This window comes from Balearica regulorum, chromosome 1 (genome assembly GCF_011004875.1).
Source record: "Balearica regulorum gibbericeps isolate bBalReg1 chromosome 1, bBalReg1.pri, whole genome shotgun sequence".
Taxonomy (NCBI): Eukaryota; Metazoa; Chordata; class Aves; order Gruiformes; family Gruidae; genus Balearica; species Balearica regulorum.
The window spans coordinates 54,569,212-54,584,508 of NC_046184.1; the positions used below are offsets into that span (position 1 = coordinate 54,569,212).

Here is a 15,297-nt window from a genome sequence, read left to right on the forward strand (position 1 = left end):
CACACATTAGTTCATTTTATATAATCTTTCCTGTATTTATTGCCTTCGTTAGACTGAAATACCGCAGGCACTTGTTTCTCTAATGTGTCTGAAGCTCTCCCGTTATTGGAAATTGGGTTATATCTCCTGATTACAGTCAGATGAAATCCAGACCCGGGAGCCGACTGCAGTATCCTGCGACAGGCAGTCTTATCAGCAGGGCTTTCGTAGGGGGTCGGGGCCATAGCAGCCCCCCACGTGGACCCCAGATGGATGATGCAGCCTGGTGGTGCGTGCAAGGATGCTCCGGCTGGGCTTGCTGGCATTGCCGCCGAGGGGGCAGAGCTCCGGCTGGGGACCTGACCCGTCCAGCACGGCTCTTCTCCTGCCAGGACCACATCCAGCCGCTCCGCTGCACAAGGTGGACCAGCGGAGGCGGCGGGTACTGGTTTGACATCTGTGCAGGAGAGCGATTCGGCACGCCGCCGGCACCGGGAGCTGGAAGGGAGATGCTGTCAGAGCAGCTCTTTGCCTGCAGGACTCGCAGGGCCAGTGCTGCTCTCAGAGAGGAGCGGCTTTCTCCTCCCTCAAACTCTCCACAGCTGCACCAGCGTTAACAGCCGCAGCTTGACATATGATTTAGTGGCTGCAACAGTTAACGTGGGGAAATTAACAGCCATTGTGAGGTGGGTTCCTGGGTCAGCTCTGGCACCAGTTTTAGGCTAGCTGAGCACACAGGGGTGGCACTCAGCAGAGTGAGCATCACCTGGGCCAGAGAGAGAGCGGCAGAGGTCACTAAGCTCAGTGCAGGGAGCCTCCAGCCACCCTCAGTCCAACTTACTGCCCTGGCACAGAAGTATCCACTCCAGCCCAGCTCAGACAGGCCTGCTCAAGCATCCACACAGCACAGCAGGGACATGACGTTAGTCACTGTCTTGCATGTCGTTAGGAAGTAAATGCTGGGGCACAGCCAAGACGCCATCCAAGTCCTTAGACAGCTGGAACGTTTCAGTCTGCTTTTCTGGGGAAGCAGCAGGTCAGCAGCCATAGGAACCTCTCAGAGTGGCTCTTCCCAGGCAAGGCCCAAGGAAGAGGGTCCAAGGAGACCCTCAGGGTGGCTGTCGCAGGGTGTAGCCAGCCTGACCTTGACAAGCATTCTCCAGCCAGGCACAGTAATGGATTTTGTGAGTGCATCTGGCATTTTGGCTGCTGTACAGTACCAGTGGGGCACTTTTCCCAGGTACGATCATGCTACAAAGACATTTGCAAGCAGATCTAGGTCTAGGCAAGTAGGAACAATATCCCTTAAAATAACTAGCCCTTTGCCTGTCAGTTTGGGTTACATCCTCTGCTGACTCCTTGTGCTGGAGTAGCAGGCCAGGAGTTGATTTGCCTCGCTTCTGCTGTGGCCACCGGATCACACCTTGGAGATAAAAGAGACTGGAAGCTATGAGACTGGAAACTATAGGTGTTCCTCTTGGCCACCTGGCATTGGTCAGTGACTGCCTCCTTTGAAAGCCTGAACTGGCTAATTTAAGCAGGCAGGAAAAGGGAGGTAGAGCACAGCACACTTCCATCTGTCCTGGATGTGGCTGCACCCTGCATCTCGGCCAGGCAGTGGCACTGAGGGGGTGAACAAGCTGCAAGCAGTATGTGGGCTTTGGAAGACAGAAAGGAGGAGATTCAGAAGAGTGAATTCCTCCCAAACCAGGGCATCTTGAAGCAGTGTGACAGATGCCTGCATGGCTGCTCTCAAATCCTGCAGGGCTCTCTGCATGTTCAAAGAGTGGAAATCCATGAGCCCAGTAGATCAAGCTCATTCACTCACATCTTTTGGATGGGGTTAGTCCCACCTGTCTTTATTCTCCAGAGGCAGCAGCTGGGCTGTTTTTACCAGCCAGCTTCCATCTGATTCCAGATGCTCTGGTAGATCATAATTTTACCCAAATGTTGTACTTGCACTAGCAGCTGTGTTTGAGGCATACTGCAATGATCTGAGTATGTACTGTGGCCTTTCTCTTCCCCAAGAAACAAAGCACATATGCCTTAGGATAGCAAAAGCAAACACAGGTATGTTGGCAAAGAAAAGTAGAAGAAAATGACCTCAATCTAATACACACAGGCAGCCCTACAGTGAAATTGACAAAAATAGGCCCAGAAACTGGTATCCAAAGGCTCTGTGAAGCTCCAGGAGTTACCGCTTTCAATTGATATTTCATGCACATATCTCTGCAGGTATGAAGAATATCTTGAAAAACATGAGAAAGAAAGCGTGGCTCTCTCCATGAGCCTAGGCACAGCCTGAAACAATAGATCACAGGTATGAACTACCCATTTAGCTCAGACAGTTGAAAACCTAATGATGACAAACTAATGTTAACTCTGATAGGGCTGGCTGGTTTTGAACAGTGTCTTTCAGTCTGAGGGAGTCTGCGGCTTCTAAGGAGTCTCCGCAACAACCTCCACCTGGCAGAAAAGCATCCTCCCCTCCACCCCCTCCTCAACACAGCACACTGCAAATGTGGAGACAGCATGAAACAAATTGAGGTTGAAATTAAAACAAATAACAGGAGTACTTCTGCATGGATTATATTATTCTGTGTCATATTTCATTCCAGGAAAAAAACAACAAAAGGGGAAAAAAAAAAACCCCTCTTAAAAAATTAATCCACCACAAAATTTCCAGACTGCTGTACAGGACAGTGTGTACACAGGGGGCCTGGCCACAATTTATTTCTAGACTATCATGGGGAACACAAGAGACAGTAACTATAACCAGTCCAGCAGCAGCAAACTGACACTTCCAGTCCTCTTCTTGTTTCTATCCCCAATAGCAGTGTGTGCAATCTATTGCTATTTGGTTGCTCTACAATGGCATGAATCCTTAAGCAGCCCCAATGATTGACTAACAATTTCAGCATGGGCAATCGAGCCTCACAACACTCAATTCCTTGCGAGTAACCTCACCGCAAAACAAAAATAAAGCAATGTGCAAAGTTTCAGACCCTCATGAACCAGAGAGTGCTACCCTGCACGCATGAGCACTCTCCTCAAAATCCTCAGTTGCAGAGCCCAGCAAAAGCAAACGCTCTGCAAGGACAAAATGCAGTGCATGTAAACAAGGCAGCGAAACACACTCTGAACAGGAAACGATTTCTTCTGCTAAGCTTCCAAAGGTCTTGAAAAAATGACAGTATAACTTCAAATGCAAGCAATAGTAAATGATCAAAGCCACACTGATTTACCCCCATGGGCAGAACTTGTCCCCAGAATAAACTAACAGATCATATTTGTTAGCCTAATGGCCAGCATTCCCGCACAAATTATTTCATCCTGAAAAAATAGGTTACAGCCATTATACACATCATCCCCAAAGTTGCATTAATTCATTTCTTGCTGACAATCAAGGTGTGGTTTGGGATCATGCAAGCAAACACAGTTCAGTTCTGTTTCTAATTCATTCCTGAGTGGTTAAAATATGTAAAAATGCAACTGAATACTAACAAAGAGCAGCTGTACTATTTAAACTAGCAACTAAAGCTATGATGTGACTCTGAAAAAAACCCGAACGTTTTCCAGTAAATACAAAGAAGAGAGGGTAGAGCAGCCTCTTCTGTGGAAAAGGCTGCTTTGGGGGTTTGGGTGGATCCATTACCTTTTTGTCGCTCAAGCCAGACACCTGGTCCACGTATTCCTCTTGGATCATGAAGGCAGCCAGGTTGGCAGTGTAGCTGGCCAGAAAGATGACAGCGAAGAAGGCCCACACCGACACCATGATCTTGCTAGTGGTACCCTTGGGATTCTGCACTGGCACAGAGTTGTTGAACACCAGCCCCCACAGCAACCAGATAGCTTTGCCAATGGTGAAAGAGGGACCTCCTGGCTCTAGAGTGATTGAGAAACATGATCCCACAGTGAGCATCTCAGAGTAAGTGGTCTGCACTTCTATTCAAATATGCATCTTGACTTCAGAGTTAAGAGCAGTATCTATTCCCACATGTGAGATGAATGTCGGCAGCTGTGCTCCCCTATATTCATGGACACCATATCTCAACGAAGTGTGACCCTGAAAAATGACTTTTTTAAAAAGTCCTCAGGCTTCCATATTTATTCTGTCTCAAAGATTTCCGCTGAAACCTTATACAAGGGCTTTTTTGTATCTATCTGGAGTATCTAAAAGCCCAAACATTCCATTTTGGTTCAAGTGTTATCACCAGAAATAGTTTGCTCAGAAAAATTCTATCCTCATTTCTAGCTATTCAACAGTGATGTTGTCCTTGAACTCCCAGCATACACCTGTGCAAAACATGGCCGTCACTGTACTTGTACAGGTGCAAGGAAGAGCACCATCTGAAATAACAGGGCTTTACAAATACCTCTGCAAGAGGTTTTCTCTACCCAGTCTGTCAAAGACACACAAGCCAGAGAAGAACACAGGTTGCCTTCCCCATGTTCTGTGTCTAAGGTAAGTCTAAGTGACATGTACTCTGGTCTATCTCAGGAAAATCAGCAGCTCTGTCCCAGACAGTCCAGGAGCAGATCCAGTGTTTTAAAAGCTGCTGTTTCCCCCTTATTCACTTTTCAGTGTGGAAGCTCACTCATACCCCAAAAGCTCATGAAGCACTAGGCCTGAAAACTTGTGAAATCCCGCACGTCTCCCAGCAGTCTCATATGCCCGGCATATGCTGGTTCCATTAGTGGGAACCCAAACCAAAATTTGCTCAACTTGAGCACAAGAGGAGCTGTCAGGGAGACTGCAGATGCAATTATGCCAAAGATCCTGCTTCAGACACTGAGAGGACCCTCTTAGGACGAGAGTCCTCTGGCACAGTTCAAGGGTCTGTCACTTTTCCAATGGTGACAACTTGGCTCTGCAACCTTTTGGGTTAGCATCCCTTGTTTTATCTTCTCCCCTAGGTAGGCTGACTGGTGCCTAGTGCTGCTGCCTGTGGTTAAGGTTGGCTCCAGCAGAGGAACAAAAGGGAAGGAAGTTTTGACACTCCTCTCCAAACCCCTGAGCAGTGAATAGCATCGATCATCTGAAAACACTGACTGCGTTACTCTAAATACAACTGCTCACTTTACACCCTGGGAACTGTACACCAAGTTCAAAGCAGAATCATCACCTGGCAAAATTGGAGCCTCTAGATGCCAAGGAGACAAAGTTGCTGTAAGAAACATGGTTTGGCAGTCCTTGTCTTTTTACATGTTGGAGTGGTAGCTTTATATCCCTCTCTGCCTAATGTGCCCCAAGACACACAGATGCAAGGCCTGCAAATCATCAGTGGGATCTGTAAGGTGTAAGGAAATCTTGAGAAGTTCCCTCCTAAAGCCTTCCTCTCTCCACTGATCACCCCATGTGCTTTTACAGTTACTTCGTCAGCCACAAACTAAGACAGCAATGGGAGCTTCCAATTCACACCAGGGACCCAGAATCCTTCTGAGCTCTCCAACTTTGAGTGCCCCAACAAGAACCCAACATCATTTAGGAGCAGATCAAGGCATGCCCACCTGACTCTGGAGAGAAAATCTTGGTGTCCATAAAGAGAACATGCAGGTGTGGGAGGTATGGGTATACCGCCATAGACTAGTTCAAATGCAGCCAAAACAACATTAGCCAGGGTGTTCACTACCAAACAAACATCGCAGTCTCTGCAGCAGATTTCTACATCTTCATGTTACACCTGTCAGGGATAATATCTGCCTGATCATGCAGTATGGTTCATAATTAGTCAGAAATATTGATATTTGCAGCTGCAGTTCAGCTAACTTAATAACTGCACAACTGCACACCTGTACTAAGAACTGCTTTGAGTTCCACATCTGTGTTAGTATCTCTCAAGAGACTCACAGGTTTAACAGTATTTACTTGTGTCCACAGATCCATGTGGTTACGATCAGTTGCCATAAAGGCCCTCCACAGCTCCATGTTGAGAGAGAAGTTCTCCACTTCCCCATATATGTGGTTCTGCCTGCATTCTCATTAACACTTTTTTTTCACTCCTCTCTAATTTGATGGCATAAATGCACTCAAAGCACTAGACTGGGGAGCAAATGAGTGCATTTTCCAATAACTGTCTCTCTCCCACTATTCTAAACAGACCACTAAACCCAGAAAGGTTTGAAGGGCTGATTTATCAGGGGGTGAAGATATGGAGATGACAGAAGGCTCAACTTGCTACTTGTCTTCATGCCAATAGGGCAAAAAAGGTTGTCTCTTAGGCTGTCTGCCCATCCTCTCTTTAACTCATCAGGCTGTCTTCCCGAGATCAGAACCACAGAGATGGGTCACTTACTTTTTCCCATCTTTCCTGCTGACCTTGCAAAATAATCCATCACCCACTCCCAGGAAAATGAGCTTCCCACTTTCTAAGTCAGCCTTAGCAAGCCAGAGAACCAAGCTGGGGAGGGACATGCCCAGGTGACAGATGTGGAGTCTGGAGGACATAGCACTATGCTGGGAGCCGGCAGAGCGGCTCTCCAGGGAGACGTAGCACTGAAGGATGGATTGACAGTGATGAGCCCTCTGATTGCCTCAGAGAGCACAGCACTGTAGGCACTGCCAGCACCAACTACCAGGACCCATTTTCCCTCAATGAGAGACAAGTTGGAGCTGGTGCATGCTTTAGAGATGAAAGGCGACACAGCTCCGTCTCCCGAGCCAAGCAAATTATCCATTATACACATCTGCTCTCTTCACAGCCTTTTTTTCCGCCTCCATCCCTGCCCTCTTTATTCTGAACGCGGAGCTCAGAGTGGGCTAGATCCATATCACATTCGAGGCAAAGGAAACACCCTGACAAAGGAGCCAGGATTGGAAGCAAGAGAGGATTGTGGCAAGGAGGGACTCCCCTTACCTCTGCCATCAGCAAGGCACCGATTATAGCCCACAGGGCTGAAGTACTCAAAGACGAAGACGGCCACTGCAGAGATGATAAGCAGCATCACAAACATCATCACCCATACATCAGCACTGAAAGGCTCTGGAGAGGAAGAGAAAACCATGGTGAAAAACCTGATATGCTACCTCACCCCTCCCTCACCTTTTTTGCTCTCCAGAGCACCCCAGTGAGAGTGTGGGGCAAACTGGGCTGTGGAAAAACAGAAGTTAAAACAAAGCCTTCGACCCGAGTCTGAAAAACTTCTTGAATTGGGAGAAGTGTAGCTTCTGTCTCTGTAATGACTGCATTCCTTCTTACTGTTACATTTGTCACACATGGCTCCATCTGGAACTATATGCAGCCATTGTGGTATGCATTGATAAAATAAAATGCATTGATAAAAGATTGTTCCCAGGAAGTCCTCCAGCACCATCTGGAGAGAGTGGGGAAAATCAAGCACAACTGGCAGAGTTTCAGACAAGCATCCAACTTTCAAGATGCTATTGAGCCAAAGAGCATCTCCAAATTTCTGACGTTCAGCCATAACAATAATAGTTTTTTCAGCTATTCCATTCCTGTAGCAACGGGAACATTGGCTCATTCTAGAAATATTAGCATTCATATTCTGCAAGTTTTCTCTCTCTCCAAGCCTGAACAGATAAAGATGGGACTGAACCTGATCAAAGAAATTTAGAACTTTGCTCCAGACTACAGCTAATATTGCAACCTCAGTTAACTTGCATTTTTAAATTTTGGAATTAAGTTTATCGTTACTTTTACATATACCAGCAATACTGGTGGACTTAACTAAAGGCAAAAACTCCTGAAGAGTGAGTAGTCATGAAACTCCTACTTAAAGAGGTTTGGAAAAATTTCTTTACCCATATAAAGTTATTTCTGTTTATAAATGTTCTCAGAATGCTGGCAGAGAGCAGACAGTAATTATATAACTCATATACTGTGTTTGCTGCATCATAAAGCATTTTATAAAGCCAAATAGTAGATACTAGGAAGACACGGATGTCTTGAGGAAATGCAGTATAATTTCTGCATTCTCTGGTCAACCTCCACCACTGAAGGACATTAGAAATCACTTTATTGGAAGACACAGTGTCAGCACAGAACTGATGGCTCAACTCTTCTTGAAAATCTCTATTAGATCTCTAACTTCTACCACTTGGTCTGTCAAGGGAGGGTTAAGTTGATACCGTCTTTACAAATAATGTGTCTCACATGGCACTTTGGGACATGGTTTGGTAGACGTGGTGGTGTTGGGTCGACAGTGGGACTTGATGATCTTAGAGGTCTTTTCCAACCTTAAGATTCTATGATTCTATGATTCTATGAAAGTGCAACAATTTATTGCTAATTGTTATCACCAAGTACCATGGCATACCAGCTATACGGTTTGAATCAATTTTCTTCTGGCCTACACTCCTTGAACATGCTATTAGTTGAGTCACTGGGAAACCACGTGCTGCAGAGTAGGTGACAAGTTTAAGTAAACTCATTCTTTGCTGAGATTAGGCATATAATTGCGAGAAATGCCTTGGAAATCCTAGGCAGTGCCTGTTTGCATTTGCCTGGATTTTGCTTGCTTGGGATTTAGAACTAAAACATCACAGTTTATTTTTATATGCCTGTCCCACAGGTACTCCCCAAAAGGGACTTTCAGGCTAAGAATCACAAACAACCTTCACCTAATTTTTGATGAACACTGGGTGAAGTTTTAATTTTAGATTAAAATGATACCTAAGAAGGCAGAAGGTGAGACAGTTCCATTGCTACGTGACACCATGACGCTGATTCCCGTCTCGATGAAGGGCACAGAGAAATCCACCACTTCTGAACGCTCCTCATTAATGGTGAGGGATCCCACAGCCATATAGGCCCGTTTGGTTACGACCTGGAGGAAGGAAAGTAAAAGATCATACACAGACCTGAGGCACCTCTCAAGCACCACGGCCAAGCCCCTCCTCACCTTCCTGCCTTTCCACACAGTTCTTTTACTCCTGTAATCCCATTCCCTATATTGTTTCTATCATCTCTCCTTTCTAATCTTTCATCAGGACACCTTCTTCTTTCAGGAAATCTATAGACATTAATCTTCCCCTCAAAGCTGGTATGTGTATAAAAAATAAATCCGCAGAGGTCTTAGGATAAACACATCATCCACTGAGAAGATGTCTTATCTCATTTTTCTGTCCTTGCTTTCTCCTCCCTCTAACACTGCGAAGTCTTATTTCATTCTTTATGCATCTTGTATACAATCTAAGCATAACCTAGGTTGCAGCCTCTCTGGTGCATGGATATCACCCTCTTTATTTGACTATGAAAGCCATTATATGTGACACTATAAAGAATAATAATCAATTGTTGAACAGGAAAGGTACTCATGGTCAGAGTATCAGAGCAGATCAATTCATACAGTGCCCAGAAAGAATCCAGACCAGTAATTTCTATAGAGTCACCTCTGTCCCTGCCCCAGAAGGGGACCCAATAATGACGGGAGACCAGACCTGACCCATGTCACCCAGCCCAGCGATGAAGACCACCATGCCCTTCCCTTTGCTGCTGACCTCTCCAATCATTCCATTCCACGTCCCATTGATCTTTTTTCCATGCTTGCCGTTAGTCACCAAGTAGAGGTCATAGGTGAACTTGACAGACTTTGAGATTTTCTTGAGGATGTCAATGCAGAACCCCTTGCAACATTTCTTCATGTAATCTGGCTCCTCATCAGTTTTGTTCCTGAACCATCACAACAGTAATGGGTTAAAAGACTGGGGAAAACTCCCTTAATTCCCTTCTGTTGTCAGTATGCACTCCCCCTCCCACAATATAATGTGGAGAATTTCATTGTGCTATCTGTGCTGGAGGGTGAAGGGACATACTACAATGATTTGCCCAAAGGGGCCAGTCATGAATGGACACAGGCCAGGCTGGGCAAACGGAGGTGACTTCTCTAAAAGGATTATCATGGTACAATGGTATTGGCCCAACAGACTCTCTACATTCTGCTGAGAAGGAAGAGCCCAATAGGAGGAGAAAAACCCATGGGTGCATACTCAGTCACTATGCGTTTTTGGCAAGGGACCGTGTTCCTCATGCAGGTGCCACTTAGGGGGTCCACATTCTCCACAATGACGAATGGTGCCTCTTCCAAGGTCACAATACTCAGGTGATCATCTTCACGTTCCTCAGAGTCGGGATACAGCTCAAAGCGGGGCCACACGTAATACTTCATCTGCAACTTTTTTTCCTTCCATTTTCCCACCTGTGGAGACACAAAGCACAGAAGATAGACTTCTAGCTGCCCCATCCCTCTGCATCAACCACAGGTCTCACAGGTCTTAGCAGGAGGACCACTCTGGAGTACCCAAGCTCACGGCTCATGTAAGATGAGGACACTTCTGGGGAGAGGGCTCTGAGTAAGTGGGTTCAAACCAGGGGGAAGTAGAGAACAAGAAAGATGTCTGGGTTGTCTCATGTCTGTGATGGTCTCGACCTCTGGGAGTGTGAGTAGATCACCAGGGGGATAGCATCACCATGCTCAAACAGACATGATGTCTTTCAACTTTCTCAGCCAAAAAACAGGAACAGAGCTTGTTGTCTCCTGAAATGTCAACTTCAGCCTACTAGCCACAATTTTTTTTTTTTCTAAAGAGAGGAGAAATATATACAAATGCTGAAACAAATGTAATTTTGAAACAGAGAAATTGAAATACTTCACTTGAAATAGTTAAAACAGAATTTCTTTATTTTTTTCCAAATTTTGTCTTCATTTGTTTTCAGTGAAATTCATCAAACAAACAGATTTATTTTAGCCAAACTTTGTTTTGTCCAGAAATAACTCCTTCTGGAAAAAGGTTGCCCATTCCTAGTCAGGACTGAGTTCTTCCAAGAGACAGGCAACTGAAGAGGGAGATGTTCTGCATTTTCAGGAGTGTCTTCATAGGAGAACAACATAGACAGAGATGCTTGCTAACAGTAGATCCTGCTGTCCTCTGCTAAGGCCTTACTGAACTACCTGTTCTTGTCCTTTCACATTGACTTGGTTCCATACATGCTGGAAACAAAGAATTGCTCTGTGTTTCTGACACATGAAAAATAAAATCGAAGAGCATCTATGACTTTTTAATCTTGCTATATTTTCCATAAGGATACATTGCAATTTTAGATCTTTTCATTTTCCATTTCTTAAGCAAACAGAGATCATATCTTCAGCAGTCAGAAAAGGGGAGTGGAACTCAGTTGCCCTATATTTATTGCCACAAATAAGAGTTCTTTTGAAGTCACTCCAGTTCCTGAAGAGACAATATGTGTAGCCATTGCCCATAGTAGACCATTCCTTGCAAAAATTTCAGGAACAGAAAAAAAACGAACATCAACTATGCTTTCAACCATCAAAGTCTTGCCTTTGTTCTCAATTCTCCCCATCACAGTTGACATTAATTAGCACCTTGGCTGGCAGCTGAAGCTGAGAGGGCAAGAAACTAACTGGGCTTTGGAAGGAACTTTCCTGCACAATCCTCAAAGAAAGCCCTCCAGGCCAGGGCTGAGACACAGCTGACTTGATGGCAGAGGCAGTGTGGCTGTGTGGGAAGCTTGCACGACTGCTCTTAGTGGTGTACCTGCTTGGTGGGTAAACAGAAAAGCTTCATTCTACTGCAATCCAACACCCCTCCCACCACCCCCAAATTTCAGTCATTTATTTATTTAAATGACAGGATGGGAGGGAGAAGCACTTATTAGAGGCTCATTAGGTGTCAGTGGTTATTCTATGAAACTCAAAGCCCAGCTGGGGTTTGGCATTTGAGAGCAGCTAGAATTCACATAAAACACTTGTCACCTTCAAAACAAACAAGCAAATGCTTCATCTGGCCATGAAAGAAAAATCCACTCTGGGGGCTTGTGGAGGGAGAAGAAAGGCAGGAGAAATCACCCAGAGACAGCAGCCTACCCATCCATCCCTGCAGCATGAACACAGCACCTCAGTGAAGGCAGGGCAGTGGGTTTTGTAAGAAGGGGGTGAAGTGGCCAGGTAGCTGGTCTTACCTTCCTAAGGGCCCTTATGACAAGCAGTTGGCAAAAAATGCTAAGGAGAGCTTGCCCCTAATGTTCCCTCCACCCATGGAGTCACACTGCTTGGACCAGCAAGCAGGGTACACAGCTATTTTCTTCTTTTTCTCTCTTTTTTTTCTTTTTTTTCTTTGTTTTGTTTGTTTTTGGTGTTACTTGAGTGGGCAGGGAGGAGTTGTTTTAATTTTTAAATACACTTTGAGCAGCAGGTGAAAGTTGACAGACTGGGAGCCTTGGGAACTGGTGGCCCCTTTTGTCCACAAAAGACAGGTCGTGTTGTCTAGGGCAGCAGATGGTCTGTACTCGTGCTAATATCTAAGCCTGGATGTGGAGAGTGCATTTCTGAGGGAATAAAGAACATACACTCACCTGTTCACCAAGGGTCTGCTCAGCCCTGGACTTCCCACTTGTTGACCAAACAGGTCAATTTATCATCATCTGAGCCAGAGATTTCTGCAGTGCAACTTTAGCCCTGAACTAACTGAGCTCAAATCCCCAAAACTAGTTCAACAAAGCCACCAGACAAGCAGAATAACTGCACACACGGTGCTCAGTAGGGACCAGTGATTAAGATGCTGCACAGAACAGCCCAGACTTCAGCTCAGTAACATTAACTTATCATAGAAATAAGTGGTTGATGAAAGAGACATCTTGCAGTATCTCAGCAGCACTTAGATATCACAGTAATAGGCATGATATAAACCCCTAAGTGATAAATTAGATCAGATAGGCAAACCCAACTCGTAATTACCCAGAAGTTCTCTGGGACAGAACAGGGAGTTCATAAGGCTGTGTGCCAGGCACGTTTCACAGTGTTGTACTACACAGACAACATTATGAAATTAGGATAACAATGACAGTCTTGCCACAGCCTCCTGTGCGCTGAAGCACCTAACCTGCAAATACAGTAATACATGTCCTTTCTGTATTATCCCAATAAAATCATTCTAAATTGTCAAAAAAGGAAGAAAAACAGGATGTAAGGGAATGTTCTGACCTAAATTTTCAAATTAACTATGGAGTGTCTCAAGAATACATGCAAATATTGTTTCATTGCTAACCTGAACAATCAGGCATGCCATATACCTGCAAACATGTACAGATATGAATAATCAAAGTCAGAAAAGCTTTGCGAATTAAGAGGGGCAGACTTCTTTACATGCTCATGCATGCAAGGGTCAAATGTGTATGCATGTAGTTAAAGACGACCAGGTTTAAGCAACATGTGGGCAAGGACAGTAAGGATAAGAAACACCGCATGTGCAAAGGATGGAGGCAATGCAAGAGAAAGAAAATACAAATGTGCATCATATACTAGATAATCTGCCATGAGAGGGAAGGAGCAATTCACTGTGGGGACAGAGGTTAGCCACAACAGAATTAAATGTCACAGATTTGTCCAGGTAATGATGCCTATTCTTAAAGAATATAACCTGCCAAGCTGTGCAGAGCAGAGCAAGGCACTTCTGAAGTCTCAGGGTATTTGGTATTAACAGCTTGTGAACTGTTATTACTTAGGTTTTTCTCAGTGCTTGCCTCAGCAAACAGAGGAAAAATAAACCATCCCAGGCATCCTACATATTTGTCACCCTGCAGTTTCAAGACCTGCTGGGCGTTCTCCGATCAGAGTCTAGTCATCCAAACTCCCACTAGGAGCCCTGGAGGGTCACAGAATCAGCAAAAGTAAGGATGCTAGGGATCTTTAAAACCCTCTTTCTAATCATATTCTCCAATCCCTAGGTATGTTCCTGTATGCCAGGGCAGGGCTCCTAAGAGTCAGAATTTCACCTTAACTTCCCCTTGCTTTTTCTGTACCACATCTGATATTATCAAGAAAGGAAAGTCACTTTGGTTTGGGGATGAATTTGGAGGTGTTGAGGGAGGGGAGCAGCTAACTTTTACCTGAAATATAACATCTTACTTTGGATACCAAGCTGTTGGAAGTAGAAATCCAATACATTTGCAAAGAACAAAAGTGAGAGCTAGTGTAGAACAAAAAGTCAATCATATATGCTATTGGTTTGCTTAAGTATATAAGCTATTCCATGCAGACAAAAGGTAAGATTGCCTATGCAAGGGGAAAATAAGTGAGAGCCTTCGGAAAGCCTTCCAGCAGGCTGGCAAATTGCCTTAACCGCGGTATAGTGCAGCCAGAATAAAAGTGTTCTGCAGTATGTTAATGCGCATCTTTAATGAAAGGTGTATCATATTAGCTCCCTGAAACGAATTCTTAACAGAGGCTTTTCTCTCCTCTCAAGGGAAGCTAAGGCTTGTAACAGCCATTTGTGGCAGATGTTTGTCTAACCTGTCCTTACACTGACAGAGAGCCCATGGTCTCCGTGGACAGTCTATTCCAGCGCTTAACTATCCTTCCCATTAAAAAGAGGTTTTTTCCTCATGTCTAACCTAAATCTTCTTGCTGCGGTTTATACAAGGAGACTATATTTCCTTATTCTTCTACATGTGCTCTTTTCAGTGTTATCAGGTCAGTAAGATATTTATAACACAGAGGAGTTGGTAGTCTCATTCAGTGGATATCTTATATGCTACATTGGCAAAAGCAACCACCTGTTCAAATGACCAGCATCCAGTCTCACCATTTACAAAATCCTTAGCCATATGGGTAAGAACAAGCTACTCCCATGAACTTCCAAAATTGTCTGTTCCAGACAGAGCAGAAGCCAATCTCTGAGCTCTTCCTAGTATGTCAAGGCAGGACTTCAAAACACAAGAGCATCTCGAGAAACCTCTAACTAATGTCAACAGATGGAAAAACAAAACCACCTAGAAATTTGGCTTTCAAGGACTAGGCAGCAGAATACAATTCTGAATAAAACCAGAAATGTGCAGACACATTTCTTAGGCAAGATGCTCAGAGGAATTGTATTTGTATTTGGGGTGAAGATTCAGGGGAAAGCCTGAACCTTCAGGTGCTTGTTTTTCAACAGGCTGCAGGAGAACTATGTCTGGGCAAAGTCTTTTGATAAGTTTTTATTTCATTCAGGCTCCCATTTGCACTGTGCCTTGCACCAGTCTCTTTTCATTTAAAATCTTCTCTCACTTCCTGCCACTCCTGGTATAGAAGAAATACAAAAGGAACAAAAGGGATTTGATTTCATTTACAGAATAAAAGAAAGATCATTCCAAACTCACTTAGGACTTGAACTGCTTTCTGCATTTCCCCAAAAGTTCAATATTTCCTCCTTTATTAAGTTTTGGGTTTTGTTGGTTTGTGGTTGGTTTTTTGGGGTTTTTTTTCAGGAGCCGAGGGGCTTGTTCATTCCAGTAGGGAAGTACTAAGGCAACAACACAGAGCAGGCTAGAAGGCAGAAATTCCCTATTCCACCAAGGACCT

General features: G+C 44.6%; 1 protein-coding gene across 1 annotated transcript in view; it reads right to left on the reverse strand.

The window, feature by feature from the left end:
* GRIN2B (glutamate ionotropic receptor NMDA type subunit 2B) overlaps positions 1–15,297 on the reverse strand; it is a 207,766-nt gene that overhangs the window by 22,693 nt on the left and 169,776 nt on the right. The window contains exons 6-10 of the mRNA XM_075750709.1: positions 9,929–10,137; positions 9,440–9,611; positions 8,613–8,766; positions 6,837–6,962; positions 3,635–3,864 (exon numbers count right to left, since the gene is read on the reverse strand). Coding sequence (XP_075606824.1) covers positions 3,635–3,864; positions 6,837–6,962; positions 8,613–8,766; positions 9,440–9,611; positions 9,929–10,137 — 891 coding nt within the window. The remainder of the gene's footprint in view (positions 1–3,634; positions 3,865–6,836; positions 6,963–8,612; positions 8,767–9,439; positions 9,612–9,928; positions 10,138–15,297) is intronic.